The sequence below is a fragment of the Mustela lutreola genome, chromosome 7, assembly GCF_030435805.1.
Source record: "Mustela lutreola isolate mMusLut2 chromosome 7, mMusLut2.pri, whole genome shotgun sequence".
NCBI lineage: Eukaryota > Metazoa > Chordata > Mammalia > Carnivora > Mustelidae > Mustela > Mustela lutreola.
Window position 1 is genome coordinate 50,816,953 of NC_081296.1, and position 25,264 is coordinate 50,842,216.

The 25,264-nt window shown below is 36.7% G+C and overlaps 1 protein-coding gene across 8 annotated transcripts in view; it reads right to left on the bottom strand.

Annotated features, from left to right (window-relative positions):
- The window catches only part of HERC1 (HECT and RLD domain containing E3 ubiquitin protein ligase family member 1), a 190,806-nt gene that overhangs the window by 40,778 nt on the left and 124,764 nt on the right, over window positions 1-25,264 (bottom strand). For 6 of the 8 annotated variants that reach the window (XM_059180736.1, XM_059180734.1, XM_059180731.1 and 3 more), the window contains 14 exons: window positions 23,635-23,874; window positions 23,185-23,268; window positions 20,756-21,276; window positions 18,144-18,919; window positions 16,245-16,443; window positions 13,986-14,146; window positions 7,698-7,814; window positions 7,032-7,263; window positions 5,575-5,699; window positions 4,259-4,479; window positions 3,059-3,331; window positions 2,249-2,297; window positions 1,390-1,590; window positions 583-757 (listed from right to left, as the gene is read on the bottom strand). In XM_059180736.1, coding sequence (XP_059036719.1) covers window positions 583-757; window positions 1,390-1,590; window positions 2,249-2,297; window positions 3,059-3,331; window positions 4,259-4,479; window positions 5,575-5,699; window positions 7,032-7,263; window positions 7,698-7,814; window positions 13,986-14,146; window positions 16,245-16,443; window positions 18,144-18,919; window positions 20,756-21,276; window positions 23,185-23,268; window positions 23,635-23,874 — 3,374 coding nt within the window. The remainder of the gene's footprint in view (window positions 1-582; window positions 758-1,389; window positions 1,591-2,248; window positions 2,298-3,058; window positions 3,332-4,258; window positions 4,480-5,574; window positions 5,700-7,031; window positions 7,264-7,697; window positions 7,815-13,985; window positions 14,147-16,244; window positions 16,444-18,143; window positions 18,920-20,755; window positions 21,277-23,184; window positions 23,269-23,634; window positions 23,875-25,264) is intronic. The other 2 variants (XM_059180733.1, XM_059180732.1) reach the window with 2 other exon arrangements.

A 25,264-nucleotide genomic window follows, 5' to 3' on the forward strand; every position in this document is an offset into this window, starting at 1 on the left:
TTTCTAAACTCTGCTCCTCCATTCTCCAAACTACCTATTCTTGAACCAATAACAGAGTCTCCTCTAAATTTTACTTTGAGTTTTTATTTCAGGTCCTTCTGTCTTCACCAATTTGTAGTTATATACCTTTGATTAACTATTTCTTAAATGGATGTCTTTTAGGTATTCTTGGCTCTTTTCCTTTTCTAGTATAACATTCCACAATATGAGCATGGTAGGAATCTCTTTGATGAAATCTGCAGGTTGAAGTAGCTACACAGCTGGTCAATTTTCATTCATTCAAAACTTTTTGTCTTGCACCAAATGGACTGATATAGCCTTAGTTTCATTCAACCTTTTATTTTTATTCATTAAACCTTTTATTTTTATCTTGTGCCAAATGGACTGATAGCCTTAGTTTCCCATTTCAGATAAGAGCTATGTATTTACTGACTGAATAAAAATGATAACTATGTCTAACTTCTTTCATTCAATGGTAGATATCTGAGGTTCTAAAAATTCTATCTCATCCTCCCAAACAGTATCAGACTCCTGTCAATTATATACTAGAAACTAACAGCATCATTTGACACAAGTACTCACCTTACTGAGAGAAGAGACAGAGCTCTCATTACCATGGTTCTTGCCAGAAGAACCTGGGCAGCAGCAGTCACTCTCCTTAAAGCCACAACCCGGTCATGAGGGTTTGCTAAAGCAGCTGCCTGCTCACCTAGTGTTATTCTTCCAGAGGAACTCTTTTCTACAGAGCCATGGCAACCTGAAAAACATACCCAGACTAGTGAAAAATTTTCCCATTCTACCTAGGTTCTGGGCTGCAAGGAAACACAGCAAACCAGTGTGTTTTGTTCATCTGGACTTAGTTACACAGAAAACTCCCTGGGAGAAATGAACATTTCTAAAGCAATAATCTATTATATATGTTTCTTAAAATGTTTTGGTGTCATTTATTTTGCTCATATATCATTTCTACTAATACTAACAAAGGAAAGATAATTTTAGAAATATGCTTTGAGTACAAGAGAAAGGACTGAGTCATCAACATTAATTCTTTATTTTGTATTCCTGATAGAAAAATCACCCATACCCTCTCATGCAAAAAAAAAAAAAAAAAAAAAAAGACTGCCAAATTGTTTTTAGTCAACTCCAGGATTCTCTTATCACAATGTCAAAAAAAAAAAAAATCATACTCACATTTTATTGACTTTTTTTAAATCACTTTAATATTTCATAAAAACAAAAAATAAATAATACTACATGATACCTTCAAAATGTTAAAACAATTGACTAAAGACACTTGATGGGGATGTTGTGTTATTATTTACCACCTAACCTAAGAAACAAATTAATACAGACTTTATAAAATCCACGCCAATTAGCATTTCAGTTTACCTATTTGCATCAGAGTCTCTTCCATACTGTTGGTAGCGGTTACCATTGCTACCGATGCTCCCAAGGGATCACTGTCAGGGAACTGAACTGGTTCTGGTACAATGCGTCGGTCATTTAAACCAAGTGGTCCAGCAAGTAATTCAAATTCTTCTTCACCTGTTAGCTTTTCATCTTCATCAACATCCAACATGTCCCAGTCTTCTGGAATTTAAATAAATAAACATATGGTATGTGAATATAAACATGACATAACTCTACTGGCAAGAGTTACTGTGAGATAGATCTAAAATGCAGATGGACTGAGAGCCCAGGACCCACAAAATGAACTAAGGTGCCGTCTCCTGATGACCCAACCAAACTGCACTCCTAAGGCACAGTCAGAGTCTAAGGAAAAGGAGTCAGAGTAGTCAAACTCATTTAAAGCAAAAGCAAATGTTACAGCTGGTAATGGAGATTTCAACTGATAAAAAGTACTGGGGTCAACAGAGAATTCTTAACCCTATCCATAATCATTACAGAATCAGTTATTTCAAGGAAATGAATGCTCCAGATAAATTCATGCTGTCTTCAACTTTTTATTTTTTACTTTTCTCAGAGAAAAAATCTGATAAAAACATGTCATGCAAAGACTAACATTCTGTGGTCAAGCTAGTATTTGAATCCAGGTCCTTTTCCTTTGGTTTTAAGAACTAGGGCTGTTGAAACTACCTTGAGCATTCTAGAGAATGTTTTGAGTTAACATGTACCTAAATACAAACACATATACAAAAAGGTAAATTTTAGTAACAGATGTTAAGCAGAAGGTATATATATAAAAATACAGGAACATGTAAAATAAAGAAGCTCTCAAAATAACTACCTTCATACACACTGTCCTGTTTGCCAATTAGATCTGGAGCTTGTCCCTTGTACCTGCACCAAACATGAAGAACATTGTATTTTTATACAAAACAATTAGTACCCCAAAATGCAAATTAAGGCATTAGAACATTTTAAAAGGTCATTAATAAAGCAACACAAAATAAAAGTGTTTTGTGTTATATGCTAATAAAAACTACAATATGTATGTACACATAGTCTTACAAAAATCAATGACTATTTTACCAAATTACTGGGGAGGTTTCTGGGTCACCTACAAAAACTCTTAGCCAAAACTCTTCCAGAATGTTGTGAAGATTTTAATCATTGACAATAAGGATAAAAGGCCTACTCACTACAGATGAATTGCTATTCAAGGATAAAAAGAAGTAATGTTGTCATGGAAGCTCATTTAATCTAAACTCTATTTTTTTATCAATAAAAAGATCTTAATTAAGAGGTCAAAAACAGGGTAAAAAAACGCCAATGAGAAAAACTGACCATGAGGTCCTAAAGGTTAAGGCAAGGGCCCTGCCCAGAACTTGCCAGTAAGTCCAAGGTTAATAGACTCCGACTCCAGCAAAGAAGCTGCTGCCATGCCATTGTTACCAGGCTACAGGCTCCCAGCTCTGGCAAAACATGAATCCCTCAACCTCCTCCACCCTTCCTGCCCCCAATTCAGCAATCATGGGACTTAGGGAAAGGTTAAGTGTAACTCCTCCCATTAAAAAAGCTGTAATTCCCATGTCTTGATGAGAGAGAAACTTTATACTCTTTATTCAGAGGTTCTGGATATCTATACAATTTCAAGGTACCTTTCAGAACTTGTTGCCTTGGATTTGGTCTTCAGGGCTAAGTACTTTTCCCTGCAGCTGCCGCAGAGCAGGTAGTATGGATTCCCACTCCCACATTCACCACCAAACCAGCCATCCACATAGGAGCCATTGCTGCGGTAGCCCTGGCGGTTTGCACTGCGCCCACAGCCAGGGTGATTTCTCTTCATGTGCTGGTTGAAACTGACGACACTGCATTCACACAGTTCACACACGACCACTTCTTCCCTGTCTTCAGACTCACAAACATGCTGCACAAAATTTTATATCAAATTATTAGTCAATTTAACATAAAGTTAAGAAGAGAAAAATAGATATTTATATATTAATGACTTTCTTTACATATGCTAGAGTATTTGCAGGATGTTCATTAATGTGACATAACAAATTTCCTTCAAATCAGGATTTAGAGCTCATGATCTGAAGCTGTGCATTGCCCTTTCTCAATTGAGTAAGTTACAACTAAGGTAACCCACTATCCTATTGATAGAAGTTAATAAAAATAATTAGCCCTATCTCAAGTGATTTTTTTAAAAATCCTAATAAAGCTACTTTTCATCTGGCCATAACATGTACATCTTTTATCTGAATTTCTAAGAAGTCATTTGGATTCATTTATCTTATTAATATAGTAGATGCTCTTTTCTGTAGGACTTAGACCTGTGAAGTTTTCAGTCTCCCTGCTACAAACAACGAAAACATACAAACCCAGCATGTACCCTGGCCCTGGATGTAGTTACAAGACCTAGGTGGCACTGGTTGTTAGAATGAGGCATTACAGTGATTAAATGGAATCTATGAAGGAGAAGAGCATGCATTCAGATAGCAAGGTGAGCATAGCAGCCATGTTCTATACCCAGCAGAGCTGACTAGGACCTGATGCCTATTTTGTAATCTATCTTTGATATTATAAATCAAATATTACCATTATATAACTCTATTCATCTAGTCTGGGGAGAGAAGCAATAAAATCGCACAGAGAAAGCAAGAAAGAATTTTTCTTATTAGTTTGTAGGTATCAAAGTAACATTAAGCATTAGAGCCCCAAACTTTATGATGAGATGAAAGACTGAAATTTTCAGAGTGTAACAACTTTAGGCAAGGCTATTGTTAGTAAGCTACATGAACAGGAGGGCAGGAAAATAAGTCAGAGCAGCCCCCGCTGCAATCACACACACCCAGGTAGGCCAATCCAGTACCTCTGGGATCCACATTCCCAGAATATCATTGTCACTGGTCAGGTCTTGTCCAAACATAGCTTCCATCGCTTCATCATCAAGATCAATTTCCAATTCCTCATCTAAATTAAAGTCATAGAGCGCCCCTGGGTCTTGCTGCAAAGATATTCCTTCTCTCCGACTTTGATTCCTGTGGGCCTGCACAGAGCGGTATAACCCCGCTCAGAACAAAACAAAAAAGGCATTTTATTTGCATGTATAAAGTAATTCTGAATACTTCGCCAGTTCTTAACTGCCATACATGCAGGTAAGAGCCTAGCTCAGTTAATTTACTGGATTCCAGACCATAAACATAAAATTTCACCTATCATATGTGTTTCTTCTCTGTAAAATGGGGTAACAACACTCCTAACTCATAGGGCTGTTAATAGGTTTAAACAAAACAATCCATGTAAAATATTTCATATAATGTAAATAAGAAAAACACTCAATAAATATGGGCTGTTGTTGTTCTTTTAGGGTTATTTTTTAAAAAATCAGTCCCTTTCCTATATATTAACTAAACATCCCATATTTTCTAGCTCAGCCTCAACTTCTCTGTTACCATAGATTATTGAAAAACTATTTATGTTTTAATAGCTCAAAGATGCTATTTTAAAAAATCACATATCCTAGCTTTTAGTTGGAAAAATATGTTCCCTTATAAATTACACTTCACATGTCTAGAGCATAATCCTGGAAGTATCTGGCCATAATATGTACATCTTTTATCTGAATTTCTAAGAAGTCATTTGGATTCATTTATCTTATTAATATAGTAGATGCTCTTTTCTGTAGGAAAGTAAAGTAACAATGGAATTTATTTTTGCTTATCTAGGACCTTACCTAGTAGTTTAGCCCTAAGGCCGAGAGCACATAAGAAAACCCAGTACCTACTTTGGCACAGTGCTCTTTTCAGTTCCTTCTCACTTAATTTAATGTTAAATTTTAAACATGCATCTTTACTTCTTAAAGTATAAATAGCTTGATAGCAGAGAGCACATTTATAAAAAAAAAAATCTCAGGATCTACAAGTAACCAGTATAGACTTTTGCATCCAGAGGAAGCTTAAAAATAAATCTATGAATGTATGCTGTGATTTCAATGCAAAATTATGTAAGTAGATAGTAAAATGCAAATAGCTACTCTCTTAATATGGAGAAACTGAGTACTTAGTATCAGTAGTTTACATCTTCTTTAATGTTGCTTTCACGGGGACTTTAAAATATAAACTGTATGACTTTTACTAACAGAAGGATGTGAAACATATTAATTACCTGCTCTTGCCAGCAATGTGCGTGCTGCTAAATCAAACTTGTGCCTTCTTGTTACTGCTGAGCGACCCCTAGCTGGTGGTCCACTTCCAGAAGCTGCATTCTCTGTATGGTCCAGATTATCAGGGCTACAAGTGCAAATTAGAAAGCAGCATAAATTTTTCAGAACCACCATAAATGGAAGACATAGGCACAAGCTCTCTTGTGGTATTGCATTTCCTTCCAAACAGTACCAAAAATAAAATGTATTTACAATTAAACTGAAATATATCTTGTCCTTAGTAAAGCTCCTAAATTATAAATATGTCATATTGCCCTAGGTAAACAGTAATTTTAGCTGTTTTTTTTACTTTTATTTATTTATTTTTTAAGTAGGCTTTATGCCCAACATGAAACTTGAACTGATGACCCCAACATCATGCTCCACTGATTTAGCCAGCCAAGTACCCCTATCTAATTTTGAATTATGCCAACAAGGAAATGATGCTTAATGCATGTTCAAATCCAAATGAGATCAATGGTCTTAACTAAATTCTAAATGATTAAATAGTTAAAATCTGAAATGATTGAGAATCCTTGCCTATGAGAAACGTGTTTCAAAATAAGTTACGAAAATATCCACTGAGCTTGTAAGAAAAAATCTGCATATTAAAAAAGATATAAGCCTTGTTAACCAAATGACTTCATGAGCTACAAAGAAAAATGAAGACAGAGTCATAAGAAGTACTAAAGTGGGCAGATTTTAGGAAAAACTACAGAGTATTTTATTACATCTCATCTCAGGCTATGCATTATCACAGAATTCTTTTTATAATTAAAAAATTGGTGTACTGTACTAGATATTAAAAACTAAAGAAGAGATAAAGATAAAATCTATATTAAGAAAAAATTTAAAAGTCCACTTCTATATGCATTAAGTTCAAATATGAATATTCTACATCACTTATAGGAGATAAAATTATTTTATCTGAATGCTTATTTTGTTCCTGAAAAAAATTGTTTTAATTTTCAGTTTCCTCTTTTCAGCTTAATTCTATATAAAAATTATTTCCTCTTTTCCATGAAAACATCTGTTCAAGTCAAAACTTGTGATGTCATTTTTATCCTTCACAGAAACATAAACTTGTAACTGAAATGTCCACCTTATTTCTCTAGTTAGCAACTTTACACACCATTAGAAGCACCTACAAGGGGCACCCGGGTGGCTCAGTGGGTTAAGCCTCTGCCTTCAGCTCAGGTCATGATCTCGGGGTCCCGGGATTGAGCCTCACGTTGGGCTCTCCACTCTGCGGGGAGCCTACTTCTCCCACTCTCTGCCTGTCTGCCTGACTTGTGGTCTCTCTGTCAAATAAATAAATAAAACCTTAAAAAAAAAAAGCACCTATGAAGGGAAATAAACGGAGCACTTGGAAGTATCACTTAAACCTCATAAAACAGAAATAAAGAAATTGGAATTTCACCTTTCACTAAAGCCTTCTTCCATTTCAGCAGCATCAGCTGATGGGATGTCTCCTGGTGACTGCAAATAACAGGGGTCATTTGACTTCCCACCACTGCCTAGGACTGCTGCTCCGTGCCTTGAGTCTGCTGTGCAGCCTGACTGGGGTTCTTCCTCATCCTCATGTCCAGGGTGCTCTATCATCCACATGGCAAGGACAGTAATGTTTTGGGCATCAGCCTCTCCTCGAGCACCTGAAAAGGTGAAAAAGAAAAGTATGACACTGGGGCGCCTGAGTGGCTCAGTCATTAAGCATCTGCCTTCAGCTCAGGTCATGATCCCAGGGTCCTAGGATTGAGCCCCACATCAGGCTCTCTGCTCAGTGCTCAGTGGGAAGCCTGTTTCTCCCTCTCCTTCTCCCCTGGCATGGGTTTCCTCTCTTGCGGTCTCTCTGTCAAATACATAAATAAAATCCTTAAAAGAAAAAAAAAAAAGGAAAAGAATAATACTAATTTGGGGCAACATAATTAGTTATTCATGGTATCAATTCAACAGTGTCTTCTATGATGCCACTGTAACTAAATCAGCTGTTAAAAAGCTTTATGGTCTCTTAAAAAATATATCACCCTCAATAAGACCAGGCTTCTCATATCTACATATATGGATATGTAAACATAACATATCCTACCTGTGGCTTCCATGGCTTTGGCAATCTGCCGGAGAGAGAACCCCATTTCCAGCAAGGGTACTGCAATTGCTGGAGGAGGAGGAGAAGTTGAAAGTCTACTGCTGGGGTCTGACAAGGCTAAGACAAAAGAAAGAGAAATAAAAGCCTGTATCACTACATACCATGAGTAAAAAGTAATAAGTCCCCAATTTCTTAATACTGTACAAATTTAATGAATTTTTTTTCTATGAAGAATTCATGGGGCACCTGGGTGGCTCAGCCCATTAAGCGTTCAATTCTTGATTTCTGTTCAGGTCATGATTAACCTGTGATAAAGTTATAGTTAATATGACTAAGTTACAGCTTTTTAAGGTTTTTCATAAAGCTAGCACAAAATAAAGCTGCTAAAAAATTTTAAATCTTTTCTTATTTTGAAATAGTTTCTTTCTTACAAAAATTTTAAACTTAACAGAAATTTGCAAACATAGTACAAAAGAATTCTCTTATCCCTGACCCACTGGAGAGTAAGTAGCAGACATGATGCTCCAACTCCCCTGAATACTCTTAACATATCAACTCCTACAAAAAAGGCCACTGTTCTGCATAACACACCATCAGAGTAAGAAAATTAACAATGTTAACATCTAACCGAGACCCCACTCTAATTTCTCCAGAAGTCCTGATAGTGTTCTCTGCAGCAAAGGAGCCAATCCAGGATAATCCTTCCATTTAGTTTTCATATCTCTTCCATCTCTTTCAATTACTTTGATACTTTGAAGATTACAGAAAGTCACTCAATTTGGGTTTACTGATGTCTCACGATTAGATTCAGGTTGTGGGGGAGCCTGGGTGGGTCAGTGGCTTAAGCCGCTGCCTTCAGCTCGGGTCATGATCTCAGGGTCCTGGGATCGAGCCCTGCATCGGGCTCTCTGCTCAGCGGGGAGCCTGCTTCCCCCCCTCTCTCTGCCTGCCTTCTGCCTACTTGTGATCTCTCTCTGTTTATCAAATAAATAAATAAATAAATAAATAAAAATCTTTAGATTCAGGTTGTGCTTTTTGGCAGAAGAACCAAAAAACTGATGTCGCCTTCTACGCATTGCATTCTATCAAATGATACAAGATTTCCATTTGTTCCGTTACTGGAGATGCTGATTTTGATTGCTTGAGTTAAGCTGGTATCTGCCAGGTTTCTCCACCATAAAAGTACTCCTATTTTTTCCCCCTTTGTAATAAATATTTATTGGGAAGAACTATGAGAAAATGTAAAGATCCCATTCCTTATCAAAGTTAGATTCACTAGCACCCATTATTGTTTATTGGCTGAATTATTTATTATTATTATGATGGTTGACGAAGGAGGATTTCCTAATTCTATCACTGCTTTCAGATTTATCAGTTTCCTTTCTCCATCACTATAGGGTTACAGACTCTCACTGTATTCATGGGTTATTATATGATACTATAATTATGATTTTTATTTTGATGCCACAAATGTCCCAGATTTGGCTAATGGAAGCCCCTTCAATCTGGTTTCTACATCCTTGAGGCATACACCCATCAATCTCTGAGCACTTTACCACTTTCTGGCATAAGCTATTCCAGGCTCATCTCATACTTAACCCTGAAATCAGCCATTTCTGCAAGAAGATCAGAGTTCCCTTTTAGTAAAGAATGGTATTTAGAATGTGTTTATTGCTACTAAAGCATCACTGCTCCTAGGCCCTCTCAGTGAACAGTGCTGATAGAAGCCCTCTGCACCCTGCATGGCCCTGTTCCCTAGTGCTCAGCTATGTGGACATTTCCTCTATGAGTCAGACTCCAATACCCCATACCAGGCCACTCCCACAGACAAGAAGTTTCCCTCCCTCCAGTCTGGCTGATACTCCCAATCTGGGCCACTATGCCACCCACCTCCCAATCCTGCTGGCATGAAAGCCTACATAGCTTGGCCCCACTTAATGTTTTTGAATGAAATTAGGAAGGAAAGAAGAAGGAAGGAGGGAGAATGACAACTTTAATTTTTGCTTAAAAAATGTCACTACTGCTAGAGTGGTAACAAGCCTGATGCATCTGACAGACTTCTACTTCTAGCCATCATGGAGTAAGAGAGACTGGATTTACCTATGACAACTAAAAGAAGAAATGGAAATGTATCAATCAGGGTGTGTAGGACAGTGATCCCTGAGAGAAGGAAATCAAATTAGGCAAGGTGTACAACTTGCCTTAGCCTATTTCCTGGAAAGAATTTCCAAGCTGCAGTTCAGGGAGGGCAAATTCAATCTAAAGTCAACGGTCTCTCTGAATTAAGGAGACAAGAGTAAAGGATTCAGGTTGCTAGTGTTCACAGGGTAGAATACCAGAATAGAGAGAGCTGTATGGAAAGAAGAGAGCTGCACTGAAAGTGAACTCCAAAAATGTGCAAAGGGTCTTTCTTTCCTTCAAGTCTTCAGCTGATGCTAGTGCAGCAGCTATCCAGAGCTGAGGGAAGAATCTCCAAGAAACAGCAGGCAGAACAATCCTTGGGGGTTGGTTAAACAGGGTTAGGAAGAATCTGTGTTACAATAAGCCAGAGAGAAAAAACCTCTGTGATACATGACGCACTGGATAGAATACGAAGAAAGGCACTGGTTCAGTAATGGGGAAAAATTCAGCCAAGCTACCTCCTAACAAAAATTAAAAGAAAGCCTTGAGAGGATCAAAATATTTCTAAGTAATTTAACTGTATCTTATAACAAAACTAAAGTATCTTTAAATAAATATAAACTATCCAGTACCCAATAAAGTAAAATTCACAATGTCTAATAATCAATAAAAAAAAAATCACCAAACATAAAAAAAAAAAACCAAGAAAATACAATTCAAAATAAGTTAAAAAATTAGTTAATAGAAACAGACCTAGAAATTAGATTAATGATAAGTAGACAAGGATATTAAAACGGGTATAAAATTGATGCTACATATTTGTGGACTCCATATTTGAAAATTCATCTACTCATTAAAGTTAATTTATAACTCTAAAATCAATACTCATGGTGCTTTTTTACAATCATTTATATGCACTCAGCGACAAAAAAACCTTTCAGGCTCCTGACACGTTTGTTCCCAGCTGAGACAGAACAGGTGATGCTCTACATTCTTCTTTTAGTTCTGAGACTATAAATAAGTCTAATCTTCACAGTCTATTTAGTGTCACATGTTTTGCATTTTTGTGCCTTTTCTTGGTGATTTTACTGTTTAAAATGGCCCCCAGGCATAGTGGTGAAATGCTGTCCAATGTTTTTAAGCACAAGAAGGCTGTAATATGTCTTATGGAGAAAATGTGTCAGATAAATTTCATTCAGGCACGAGCTATGGTGTTCTTGGGTCATGAGTTCAATGCTAATGAATCAACAATATACATTAAATAGAATGCCTTTAAATATAAACACACATAAAACAAAGTTATATATTGATCAGCTGACAAAATGTGACCAGAAATTCATAGAAACCTAGCCCAGTATTTCCCTTAGGAGCAATAATAGTTCAGTGTTCACAAACTTTTTAAACATAACTATTCTAACAATGAAAACTGTTATTCCATGTACTTGATAAGGCAGCGAAAAGATTAAGCAACTTCTAGTTATGAAAATCACAATGTCTGAATGGAAAAATATGCTGGATGGGATTATGAGCAAACTAAACACTACAAAAGAAAAGATTAATGACCAGAAGACACAACAACAAAAACTATAAAAAATGGAAACATATAGAAAAAAGACATTAAAAAAAACCCAAAGCATTAGTGATCTGTGGGACAACTTCAAATGGTGTTGTATACACATAACCATAGATACTGAAATGGAGGAATGCAACAGGAAAAAATCTGAAAAAATAATGGATTAAAAATTTCCAAGTTTTATGACAACTATAAATCTATAGATCCAAGAAACTCAACAAACCCAGAACATAAGAAAATTGAAGAAAGCTGTAGCAGGGCAGGTCATGATCAAACTGCTTAAGCCTAGTGATAAAACAGAAAAATCTCAACAGCACACAGAGAAAAAGGCATATTATACAAGATCAGAACAATAGAAAATTTATCATTGGAAATAATGCAAGCCAGAAGATGGTAGAGAATCTTAAAGTGCTGAAAGAAAAAAAACTGCCAATCTAGAATTCTATACCCAATGAAAATATCTTTCAAAAATGACTTTGAAATAAACTCTTTCAGATATATTCAGATACATAAGAGCCAAAAGAATTCATCACTAGCAGACCATTACAAGAAATGTTAAAGGGAAAGCAGAAGGAAATGATATCACTGGAAATCTGGATCTACATAAAGGAATAAAGTATCTCAGAGCTGGTAACTATGTGGGTAAATATAAAATACACACTTTAGTTTTCAAATCTCTTTTGTTTACAGCAAAAATAATAACAATGTAGGGATGCCTGGATAGCTCAGCTGGTTAAGTGCCCAATTCTAGATTTCAGCTCAAGTCATGATTTCAGGGTCATGAGATCTAGCCCTACATCAGACTGTGCTCAGTGGGGAATCTTTCTTGAGAGTCTCTCTCCCCCTCTCCTTCTCTTCCCACTAACCCAAATAAATAAATAGATCTTTAAAAAATAGTAACAATGTATTACGGGGCATTATAACATATATATAAGTTAAATGAATAAGAAAAGTTCAAAGAAGGGGGAAATAAATAAGATAAAATAAAATAAATAAAATAAAATGTACCATTGTTACATTTTTTAATATACATGAAGTGGTATAACATTACTTAAAGATAGCCTATGATAATTAAAGATATATAATACATACCTCAAGGTAATCTCTAAAAATACAAAGCATAGCTAATAAGCCAACAAAGGAGATGAAATAATAAAAAATACTGATTTAATCCAAAGAAGGTAGAAACAGAGGAAAAAAAGAACAAAGAAAAGATGACATGAACAGAAAGATGATAAATTTAAACACAACCATACAATTAACACATTCAATGTAAATGGTCTAAACACATAAATTAAAAGGCAGAGAATAGGGGCGCCTGGGTGGCTCAGTGGATTAAGCCGCTGCCTTCGGCTCAGGTCATGATCTCAGAGTCCTGGGATCGAGCCCCGCATCGGGCTCTCTGCTCAGCGGGGAGCCTGCTTCCCCCTCTGTCTCTGCCTGCCTCTCTGCCTACTTGTGATCTCTCTCTGTCAAATAAAATAAATAAAATCTTTAAAAAAAAAAAAAAAAAAAAAAAAAGGCAGAGAATATCAGGTTGGATTAAAAAGCAAGAACCCTTCCACCCCAAAAAAGCAAGGCCCAACAATAAGCTGCCTTTAAGAAACCATTTAACATTAAAAAAAAAGGTAAGATATAGGAGAAGAGATATGATCCTAATTTAAAAAAAGAAAAAGGAGGAGGAGGAGGCTATATTTACACTAGAAAAAGTAGATTTAAGGGCAAAGGATATTACCAGGGTAAAGATAGTCATTTCATAATGATAAAGAGGTCAATTCAGTAAGAAGACCTAAGAATCCTAGATATTTATGAACCTAAAGAGAATTTTAAAATACATGAAACAAAAAATAATAAATGAAAGAGGAAATAAACAAATCCGCAATTACAGTCAGAGATTTCAACTCTACTCTATCAATAACTGATAGAATAAGTAGACTAAACATAACAATCAACTACCTTGACGTAACCAACAATTTACAGAACACTCCATTCAACAATAGCATAATACACGTTTTTTCCAAGAGCACACTGAATATTTATCAAAACAGACCATATTCTGGGCCACAACGCAAGTCTTAACAAATTTAACAGAATTCAAATTATATAAGACATGTTCTCTGATAACAATGACATTAAATTAGAAATCAGTAAGAGAGAGACATTTGGAAAATTCCTAAATATTTGTAAACAAAATAACATACTTCCAAATGATCCAATTTCTCAAAAAAGATATCCATGGTAAATAGATAGTACTTTAACTGAATGAAAATGAAAACACAGCATCTCAATGTGTGTGAGTTGAAGCAAAAGCAATGCTCAAGGGAAATTCACAGCACTAAAAATGCCTATGTTAGAAAATAAGAAGGGTCTGATATGACTTATGTAGAGTACACCATTTCTCTCCCAAGTAGACATAATTTAATCTACAGCTTCAAAATAAAAAAGACAGTTCAGCTTGATAGGACAGATTGCCCCCTTAATTAAAATCACTGTTCTACCTTCAATGAGAAAAAAACACAATGCCCAAGTTTTTAAGTCCCAATATCAGGAATGCCAAGAGGTTTGAGTATCAAAGTGCATGACAGCACACACACCTGTGCGGTTAGCTGGCCTTGCTGACTGGGAATCAGGAGAAGTTAAGCTTTGCCTCCTTCCTACTTCGTCAGAAGGAGAAGTTGGTAACGATGATATTGGAGGAGTCTGTGCACGACGTGTGGGAAGTACAGTGGTAGTTGGGTAACTAGAGAACATTTGCCTTTAAGAAAACAACAAAGGTTAGCATAAAAATCCAATTAGAAATTAATATAATATATCACAGTCCTCTTACAGAAGAATATTCAACCTGGAAAACTATATAAGTTAGCTACAGTTTAATGGAGAGGGAAGAAAGACTCCCAACAATTTTAATTATCATTATCTAATAGGACACCTCTTACTATAAAAGTAATAATACCGTATTATTTGTTTAGCAAAACAAAGCAAGTGGGGGAAATTGAGCAGTTAGCAAAATAGATTTTAAAAAATCCCTGCCTTCATGCTTTCCTTCCACTATAATACCAAGATGACAGTGGTATTTTGGTAGACATACAGTAGTCAGAGAATAAAGACTTTTAAAAATAGCTAACTTACAGTTAGCTATCAAATATAAATTTATATAAATATAAAATATAAATTCAAATTTAAATTTATATAAAATATAATTTCATATTATAAATTTAAAATAAATAACTAGCTAGCCATGAAATCATTCAGATGAATAAAGTTAACAGTCAATAGTAAGTTATGGAAAGAAAAGGTAACTGTCCAGGCCCCCTTGCACAACTGAAAAACAGCATATGAACGGTATGCCAGCTGTTTAGAGGGGAAAGGCAGAAGAGAGACAGTCCCTGTCAGCCTGAGAAGGCAGACACTGGCTAAAGAATAAGTTTCAGCGAGATCCTCACCAGCTGTCTACTCTTAAGATTTGTCCAACAAAACTAATAACAACGTTTTAAGCATCAAAAAAGCATTGTCTAGTCAGTCAAATAACTGATACAATGATATTCATAGATGGGTCAGTTGCTCCCCGATTTTTCTAGTGTTAAATGATGGTTAGCCAAGCAAACGCAACTGCAGCTCCAATGCTGTCCCAGCCAACAGCAGGCAAACAAAGACTGAGAACAAAGGAGGAGTCACAAGGTCTGTCAATGTCTGTGAGAGCCAGGGAATGTTATTTTACCAGTGAATCCCACGTTTGCACAGCACAGCTTGGAAGACAACAAAGATTAAAAACCATATTAAAATATCCTATTATTCCTCTCTTCCTTCTTTCTTGAACAGAAGTATCTCCTGGAACTGTTACTCTAGTGAGAGAGCTAACATATGAGAGGACTGGGCAATGGTAACTGCCAGGATGAGTGTGCACGCCTAACAGCAGACCAGTAACTCTGTGTGGGAGCTGAAGATCACTGGGGACCCTTAACTCAAATACAAACTGTGTACCCCACCAGACCTACCAAAAGAGACTACAGGGAGATACAGCCAGAGCTTTAAAAAGCTTCCCAGGTGGCTCTTGCAAACACCAAAAATGAAGAAGCATTGTGATTAACAGCCCCTCTCTCTTCTACTCTCTGAGATGTCAGTCTCACACTAGGAATAATGATAACCTGTCAATTAAGGGAAGAGGGTCAAAAAAGAAGAGAAAGATAGACTAACCATTCTACTGCCCTTTATTTCACTTAAGACCTAGTTAAGGGAACTCACAAAATAGGCCCTTCCTAATGATTTTCCCTAAAAATTTTTCATTTCATGTATATACCTGGCAAACTGAAGCAAACAGAAATTTAAACATTATTTGAAATTTACAAATCTACTAAAATAGGGTTGGCTAAAGTAATATTCTAAGACCTGCTCTTTCATTTGAATAGATTTGTTTGATCTTAAAAATAAAAGTATAATTAATAAATAGTTCTTAAAAGGGAAGTAACCTGAGAAAATTATTTCCACGGAAGTGAGCTCTATCTTGAGGCTCTAATATTCAATACAAGCATTTACTTTTAGAGGAAAAAAATATCCAAAAGCCTAGGTGAAAAAAAAAAGATTATTATAAGGAGATACACTGCTAGAGCATCTGATTATCAGCAGCACAAGTGATAGATCTGGGACCACCCCAAAACTAGCTGTCAGACTTTGGACAAGTTATTAAACTTCTGAGGGACATTCCCAACTTCAGCAAAATGGGTTTGACTCTTTGAACTCTTAGGTTCCTTCTAGCTCTAGAATGCTTTTATTTAGGCATGTTCCTTATAAAAGAATGATTGTGTGATCAGAATCACAGGCATCAATATGACAGATGTTAAAGTCAGCTTCCCTACCTGAGAAGACTAAGTGGCATCACTCCAGGGGATTCAGATGCAGGTACTGTCTCTGTGTCAGTGACTGGAGTGGTGGCAGTCGTGGTGTCCTCCAGTGAGCTGCTCATAAAGGAAGTTGTGCTCGAGGCTGATGGGCTAGTGGTAACTGGGGTCTGTGCCTGCTGGGCTTGGTCACTTTCTTCAGCTTGTTGATCAATCTCTGTAAACCAAAATAAATATTTAAAAAGTATTAAGGATTTGTTTCTTCACAAGTGACATGTGAATGGAAAACTTTAAGATTTAATTTGATAAGTTTCTAAATATATTTTGTAAGTACTATTTTCTATGAAATATATATATTTTTTAAAGAATTTATTTATTTGACAGAGAAAGATCACAAGTAGGTAGAGAGGCAGGCAGAGAGAGAGAGAGAGGAGGAAGCAGGCCTCTGCCGAGCAGAGAGCCCGATGTGAGACTCGATCCCAGGACCCCGAGATCATGACCTGAGCCGAAGGCAGTGGCTTAACCCACTGAGCCATCCAGGCGCCCCATGAAATATGTTTTTAATATTCTTGCATATATACATATATACATCCTTGTATACACTACTGTACCCATCGTTATGAACAAATAATAAGGTAATAAGCAATTACTCACTTTTTAGAGAAGTTTCTCTTAAAAACAAAAAACAGTCTCACTTTTGCTATAAGATTTGACTAGAGCTTCTCTAATGATATCTAATCACTAAAACTGTGTTTCCTTAGCACTCTGATTTTGATGCCTATCTTTAGTCTTCAAACATGCAAAGATGAAGACATATAAATACATATAATACATGTAAATATAATACAAATCTAGACAGAAACCTCAAAGGAGCTTAAAAAATTAGTTAAAACATCTAAGAGCTTACAAAGTATAATTTTTTTTTTCTTATCTGAAAGGGAGCTTACAAGTAAACCTAATATCAAGATAGCAGTGGGGCACCTGGGTGGCTCAGTCATTTAAGTGCCTAACTCTTGATTTAGGCTCAGGGTTATGATCTTGGGGTCATGAGATCAAGCCTTGCCACTCGCTCTGTGCTCAGCAGGGAGTCTGCTTCCCCTCTCCTTCTGCCTTCTGGCTCCCCCTCCACTTGTTCTTTCTCTCTCTAAAATAAGGTCTTAAAAAAAAAAAAGAAAAGAAGATAGCAGTTGCCACAAAGATAACTAATTCTATTAGGGTTGCCAAATGGCCACATACCTTCATAATCATGATCTTAATATGCCTATTCATATACAACATGCGCTTTTCTCTGCCTATTTACTGTCTAAGCAATGAAAGGAAGAAAAGGAGTAAGGGAAAAGGGAAGGAAGGAGGAAGAGGAAGGGAAGAAAGAAAAAAAGAACTTAAGTTTCATGAAGGCAAGGGACTTTGGTGCTGGCTCCCCAGAACCAAGAAAAGTACCTGGCACATATAGACAGACACTCAATAAACATTTACTGAATATATCTAATTTTTATCTCAGAATTCATATTCTCCCCAAAGGTGAAGATGAAAGATGAAATAAGGGGTTTTTTTCCTACAATACAGAATCTATAAAAGTAGTACCTCAAAATGTTTCTGGGAAAGTTATCAGAATAGTATATATTTCAAATCAGATCAATAAATATTTGTGTACCTTTTGTGGCTTAAGTTTTACAAAATGTAATAATCATAATTAAATTCTGTGATTGTGTAGGTTTAAGATAGAAAATTACAAGTAGACAGATAATCATTAATATAAAGGATACAAAAAAGAACTGTTTACCTTGCAAAAGAAAAACAATGTGAAAACTGCTTTGGCCAAAAAGTTTTTTATAAATCACTGATGGAATGTATCATATCTGACATTGTAAACAATTTCAACAACACAAAAGGGAAAAAAAAAACCAGACAACATACCTTGTTTAATTTTGCCCCCAAACTGGTCTTCCAAGAGCCCATGGACCACTAATTTATAGATCATGGCTTGAGCTCGCTCCAGATCAGCTAATCCCAACGCTCTCTTGATGGGCGACCGCATGACTGCTCGCTTCACCATGTGTCGCATCAAGAACTGCAAGGCTGCGCGCATCTCCACATCTTCATGAACAACTGGAGAGCTTGCACAGTCTGAGTTATGACCATTTTCAGCCAGAACTTTTGGTATCAGCAACAGCTCAGCATATTTACTACAGCCAAGAAGAGCACTAAGTGATTTCATAGCACCGAGGTAGAGATAGGACAGCTGGACTGCTCGGATTTCTGACTGGGCTATGTCATGGTTTTTGGATATGTGTTCGTGATTTTTCCTTTTTCCTTCTGTTATCTGATGTTGGGGCTCCACATTTGGCAGTGTTGGATCTAAAGAAAATGAAGCTATTTCGTTGTCTGATTTGGAGGCTGTGGTACCGTGACTTTTGACATCATCAGATGTTAAGCCGGCTCGCATATCTAAAGCAGATTCACTCTCGGTTTTCTGCTCAACATCCCCTTTCTCCTCAGACTCATGTCGGTGTTTCTTTTCATGTCGCTTGGTGCTCTGTTTGCCCGTGTCTTCATGAATACCAGTCAGATATGTGAGGTCCAGCAACACAGAAGCCGTCAGGCCTCGGAATCGCGCCACATCAAAAGGCAGTGGTTCACAGGGTTCCAGATTATACAATGGAGTATCACTAGGCGACCAAAAAGTTGGGAAGCTTTAATAAAGATCAGAATGACACAGGAAGAAGCAAGTGAGGGATAGACAGGAGGAAGGTACAGGAAATAATGTAAACAAAATAAGATGCATCATGTACACAGTACAAAGAATAATTTACACAAACTAGAAAAATCATTACAGAGAAAAAAAATGAGTCTTTCATGGAAAAATAGGGAGATGTGATGATAAATGCAAAAGCAATGAGATGTGCATGTATTTTCAAATCATAATATTCACTATACTATAATGTAGAAATTAGCAGGATTTCTAAAAAGAGTCAAACAGTAAATATTTTAGACCTTGCAGGCCACACAGTCTTCAAGGCAACTTTTCAGCCCTGCCATCAGGGTGTGAAAGCAGCCAATGAATACCTAAATGAATGGGTGTGGCTGTGTAACATTATTTACAAAAACAAGAGGTGGGCCAGATGTAGTTTGCCTATTCCTGATACAAGCTATTTGAAAAGTCTATATACAGATTTTGCCTATTATGTAATGCCTATAGTCTATTCACGAGGTTCTAAGACTTTGTTTTCATTTTTTAAATTACCTTGTAGTCTTCAATTAAAGCTCCCAATTTGTAGCTTAAGCAAAAATATGATCACGTATTTCCTGATACTTGCCAAGAATTTACTGAAGTTTAAAAAAATGGTACAAATACACAAAATGTAAGAACTCGGGCAAATACCTAACATCTGGTGGCATAAATTTGTCATATTAACCTAAATCTTGCTTCTAGCTTAACCATCTTAATCTTATTTTCCCTTTTCCTCATTTCCTTATTTGCTTTATTTATTTTGCTTTACTGTATTTGCACTTTCTTAAGACATAATAAATTCTTTCTGAAACAAGGTGAAGAATAAAAGAAAAGGTAGATACTCATGTAACATTGTAAAGTTTTCACTGATTTCTTACCTTGGTAGAGTAGGCGAATATAAGTATAGGGTGAAACTGTGTATAAACCTTATGTATGTGTTAGTTTTCAGCTGAGAGAATCTACAGCTATTGTTAGATTCTAAAAAAGTACTCCCTGCAACTAATACTTGAGAACCACTGTTTTAGATATTGTCCCATGTCATATTAAAACTATAGAACAATCACTTTAGGTAGTATAATGAATAGTCACATATTATTATTAATAAATCATTATTTTCAAATGATGCAATTATGTAGAATTCATTAGATAAGTGAGTCCCCTTATTAATGAAGAAACTTGACATATTTCTTTTGAAAAATGAAGTTTCTACTTCACACAAATCCTATGTGATTGCAAACACATCTAAATGCTTTTAAGTATACAGTGCGTCAAATAAATGGAATTTCCCTATCTACCCAAAATATTGTACCCTGAGGGGACAGGAATATGTGCTTTTAAAAAAAAAAAAAGCAAGCGTACTTAATATCACAGCTAATCCAAACTTAATTTTAGTCACTCAAATGTTCCTGCCTACATTCAAAGCCCACCTACACAAAATATAATTGACATATCTGCTGGCTGGCTTTTTTTCTATCCCAGTGTGTAATGGAAATGATCAAAATGCAAGCAGCCAAATGAAAAATAGAAAGACAGATCCCAGTTAAACCTAAATTAGTGAGCTTACCATTTCTTTACAAAACAAAACCCATGTATCTTATAAACCACTAATATTCCAGGTAACATGGGTTTGAGATATATTCTTTTATGAAATCACAGTACTCATACCCAGCTTTGTGAAAAAAAATATTTGAATAATTGGCAGCTCACCTAAAATACATAGTTACTCACTGTCCATAGGCAATGGCCCATTTCACCATTAAATACTTGTTTGCTAAAAGTGTAACTCAACAGATCATACCTGATGGTAATTTCTGCTTCATCCCATTGGACCTTGGCAGACGTGCTGCCCTCTTTGACCACTCCCAGCAGCGTGGCATGGCGCCCAGTTTGCTTGTGAACACACCGACCTCCAACTCTAAGACCAGCATCAACTCCTCCTATCACTGCCAGCACAGGCCACACCTCTATGCAAAGGGTCCTCAGCTGCGGCTCTGAGAGGTCAGCAAGGCCATGTCTATTATGTTTACCTTTCTCTTCCTCTTTGCTCTCCTTCTCCTCTCTCATTTCATTTTCCTCTCGGCTTTGCACCGAGCGGCTTTTCTTTAGCTTCTGACCTGACTCTTTAATACATATCTTAATTTTATGCAGCCTTTCCATCATTTTTTTGTTAATGCAGTAAGTCCAACGGTCTGTTCGGTGAAGGATACGGATAAGCTGAATAGTGGCCTCCGCCAGCACTGCTGCTACTGGACTACAAATAGGGTCTCCTGGAAGTAAGTCTCGTGGTGTGCCACGCATTTGCATATCACAAATTTTCACCTAGAAGGAAAAATACCAGCAAATGTTTGATATTAATAGTTCTCCTAAACTATAAGTCACTATAAATTCTAGCACATGCAATCCCATTTGAACTCACGTTTGGTCTAATACATGTTTATTATACCACTGGCTGCTGATACGGAGTGAGCAAATATTAGAAATTTATTAAGTTAGCATGGTTCTCTCAAACAAGATACTCTGTCATTTAAACTTCCTCCTATAGCCTATATCAGAGCTATCGTGGCCACCCAGAATATGGGTTTAGACCAAGCTCTATGAGACTGATTCCATTTACTGCCCCCCGCCATAAAAGCCTATTCACTCTCAGCCTTAAGGCAAGTCCTGAGCCCATCTTATACTGCTCAATGGGCATGAAGATAAAAGAATAAGTCTAGATAATTGGGATATTTCCAATCTACACATTTCAAATAAGACCCTGTGGCTGAAAAAAGAGCAAGACTCTGGTTCAAATCTTAACTCTGCATAATCGTGGGAAATTATTTAATCTCACTAAACCTCAGCTCTTTCATCTGAAAAAAAATCACAATATCTGTCTTTTATGATTATTTTAAAGATTAAATGAGACTATGTACATAAAGTGCTTATTACTACAGTGCCAGGTACACAGGTAAAGTGTTCAAAAAGATGTTAATTACCATTAATACTGTTTTTACCAGAGACTGTGAAACTTATCAGAAAAGGCTTCTGGGCAGAATAAATTGATTGATATATAGTCCAAGGCTGAATTAACTCCTTTAAGGTTCAGAGATGTTGGGGAGCAACAGGCCATCACTTTGAGTAGAACATGGCAGAGCCTACTCTGGGCTGCGAGAATGTCACTGGAGAAAGGGACGACTGCAGGTACTGGGTTGTCTATTCATTTCATCTCCAGTTTTGTTTATTACTTGCTCAAGAGGCAGTTTCCCTTTCTCACGAATGGCTAGCTTAAAATTATACCATCTTGGCAACTGTTTTTTTCTTGGCAATTTTTTTTTAAAGACTTTATCTATTTATTGGACAGACAGAGATCACAAGTAGGCAGAGAGGCAGGCAGAGAGAGAGGGAGGGGGAAACAGGGTCCCTGCTGAGCAGAGAGCCCGATGCAGGGCTCGATTCCAGGACACTGAGATCATGACCTGAGCAGAAGGAGCTTTAACCCACTGAGCCACTCAGGTCCCCTTTCTTGGCAATTCTTAAAACATATTTAAAACCATACAATAAAAGGTGACTTTGGTCATGGTTAGGACTGATCAAGTCCAGCACTTTCATTATAGAAATATGACAGTGTGAAAACTTTCTACTACAAAATAACTAGAAATTCTGGAGATGAGAGCTAGGCTATACTACATCCTCAAATGAAAGGACAGTAGAAAACAAATCCACCCATCAGCACATTTCTCTGTGGGAGACCACAGAGAAATCAGTCTCTGCCTGGGTGTTAGAAGAGGAGAACAAAAAAGTTTTTAGTGAGAGGGTATCTCTTTAATACTGTCCTCCTGAAGGTTTAGGGTTCAAATTTACACCATCTATAAGGTATAAGGACCCCCTCAGCTGAATGAACCTCAGGTTCCCCATCACAACTAGAACTCCTATTATTCAGCTAATGGTATCTGATTACATTCAAGATGATTTCTAGATCTCCTATATGCACAACTACCAGTGAACCATATTATGCCTAAACTGTTTCCTGCCAGATATCCAACAGTGCCTTAATGAAAAATAAAGGTACTTTCTAAAAGTAACCTATCTTTCCAGGAAAGCAAATTACCTGAGCAGGTAATTTGTAGAAATAGCAGGTAGCAGAAACAGCTTATTCTATTTATAAACTCTATCAGATCCTAACAATTACTAATAAAAAAAAAACAAATATTATTTACACTTAAGTATAAAGGTATGAGATTTTATTACCTTTTCCCCTGGGTTGCTACTATAGAACATTACACATGGGTACAACTCTGCTGCATCCACATCTTCAAAAGCTAATTTGGGTTCCTATAGAGTGGCAGAAATGATAAAAAGAAATAAGAATTTTTTTTTTTTAATGTACAACATCCAATCACATTAAGATTCAAAGCTTTTATGAGACACAACACAATTTATAAGAACAAATCTCAAATAACACTGCTAACCAAGAAAATCCCACAAGTAACAAAATGATCCTGATTTGTTCATCTGCTTCAAAAATCTTAACTAGAATTTTATCATCTTTCTGTTGTTTGGTGAAAGAACCAAAAGGTAATAGAGTAAAAGCAGAGAAGAGTGGGTAATTTATAACCTGGGTAACCAGCACTTAAATAACTGAGTTGACTATAAATAAAAACAAGAAAACATATATAGCTTGTGAATGAGTTTCAGTACCTCTCCATTTTTCCCAAAGGAAATGGTCCTGGCTTCCATGTCCAGCACACAAGTAATGAAATCTCCTTGAGTAAAGCTGGATAATGTCAGAGTCTGTTCTCCATTGTGATAAAGGTTACCACTGTAGGCCCGGTAGAGCCACATATCCGAGGTAGTACGGTGGTTAAAGTCATGTACTGGCCAGCGAGAAACTCCAACACATGTGCCTTCATTACCTCTGTTTTCCTTCACAATGTAAAACTAAAATAAAATGAAAGTGGTAATGATCACTAATATCAAAAAAACCTGTTTATATACTGTTAACTGCATGAACCAATACTAGGGAATATGCTCATAAACAACACTGATGCATTTATGGGAATATGGTAAATTTATTTCCAGCCTAAGTGAAAATAACATACAAATCAAAGTTTCATCATTTTATAACAATTTAGGCAGAAATTAAATTTTTACCTGTAGAACATTTAGAGTAACCTTTGAGTACTTATTTAAATAATTTTAGCTTATATTTCAATTATGAAGCTGTAGAGGTATGTCCAGTCCAGAAAATCATTAATGGAAAGCTTCAGTTCTTTACATTCAAATTTTCTAACTACTCTTTTATGCATATTTCCGTGCAGAGAAGAGTTAATATAGCAGGCCTGAAAGTGCCCCCTCCTTTTTTTCTTTGGACAGGGAGAGTAGGGTGGGGAGGGGCAGAGGGAAAGGTAGAGAAAGTTAGAGAAAGAATCTTAAGCAGGCTCCACACCCAGTATGGAACCCAACATGGGGCTTGATCTCACAACCCTATGATCATGACCTGAGCCAAAATCAAGAATCAGATGCTTAACCAACTGAGCTACCCAGGTGCCCCGAGGCTCCTACGTTTAAAAAGTCCTGCTTGTAACACTGGCCCTTGGATAGTCTCTGGGAATTCAACTGGTAAATAGTTTCCTACACTGATACAAAACTTTCCCTAAGTGATAAAGGTAGCTCATCAGGCATACAGTGTTTGAACAATGTGGTTTATGCTGAATCCTTGCTTTCCTCCTGGCAGTCTGGAATTTTGATACATGCGAGGCATAGCACACATTCATGATGAGCCCCCGGTAAAAATCTCAGGTGTGAAGTCTCTAATGGGCTTCCCTAACACACTCCACACATGCTGCTGTTCTTTGTTGCCAGGAAAGAGCATATTCCATGTGAGCCCTCATGGGACGGAGAGAACATAAAAAGCATGCACATGGATTCCTCCAGATTCCACCTTTGTCTTTTCCTCTTTTATCCAGCTTTGAGTCCTTAGTGGATGGTTACAGTAAATCTTAGTCGTAAGTACAACTATATGCTGAGTCCTAGGAGTTCTTTCACCAAATCTTTGAATATAGGGGTGATTTTGGGGACTCTTGACACAGTGGTGGCCAACAAGAAGAGTCATTAGAACTTACTCATTAAAATACAGTTATAGCAATATTTGGAGAAAAGAGAGAGAGAGGGAGAGAAGTAGGAAAAAACAAAACTCGGGAGTCTGGTGGCTATGGAGTTACATGTGTTATGAAACAGCAGGTGAATTACTGTCTGTTTGGAGATAAAATTACCTACAGAACTCAAAAAAGAGATCCAACTATAAAAGAGTTAGCTCACTGGCTCCCGT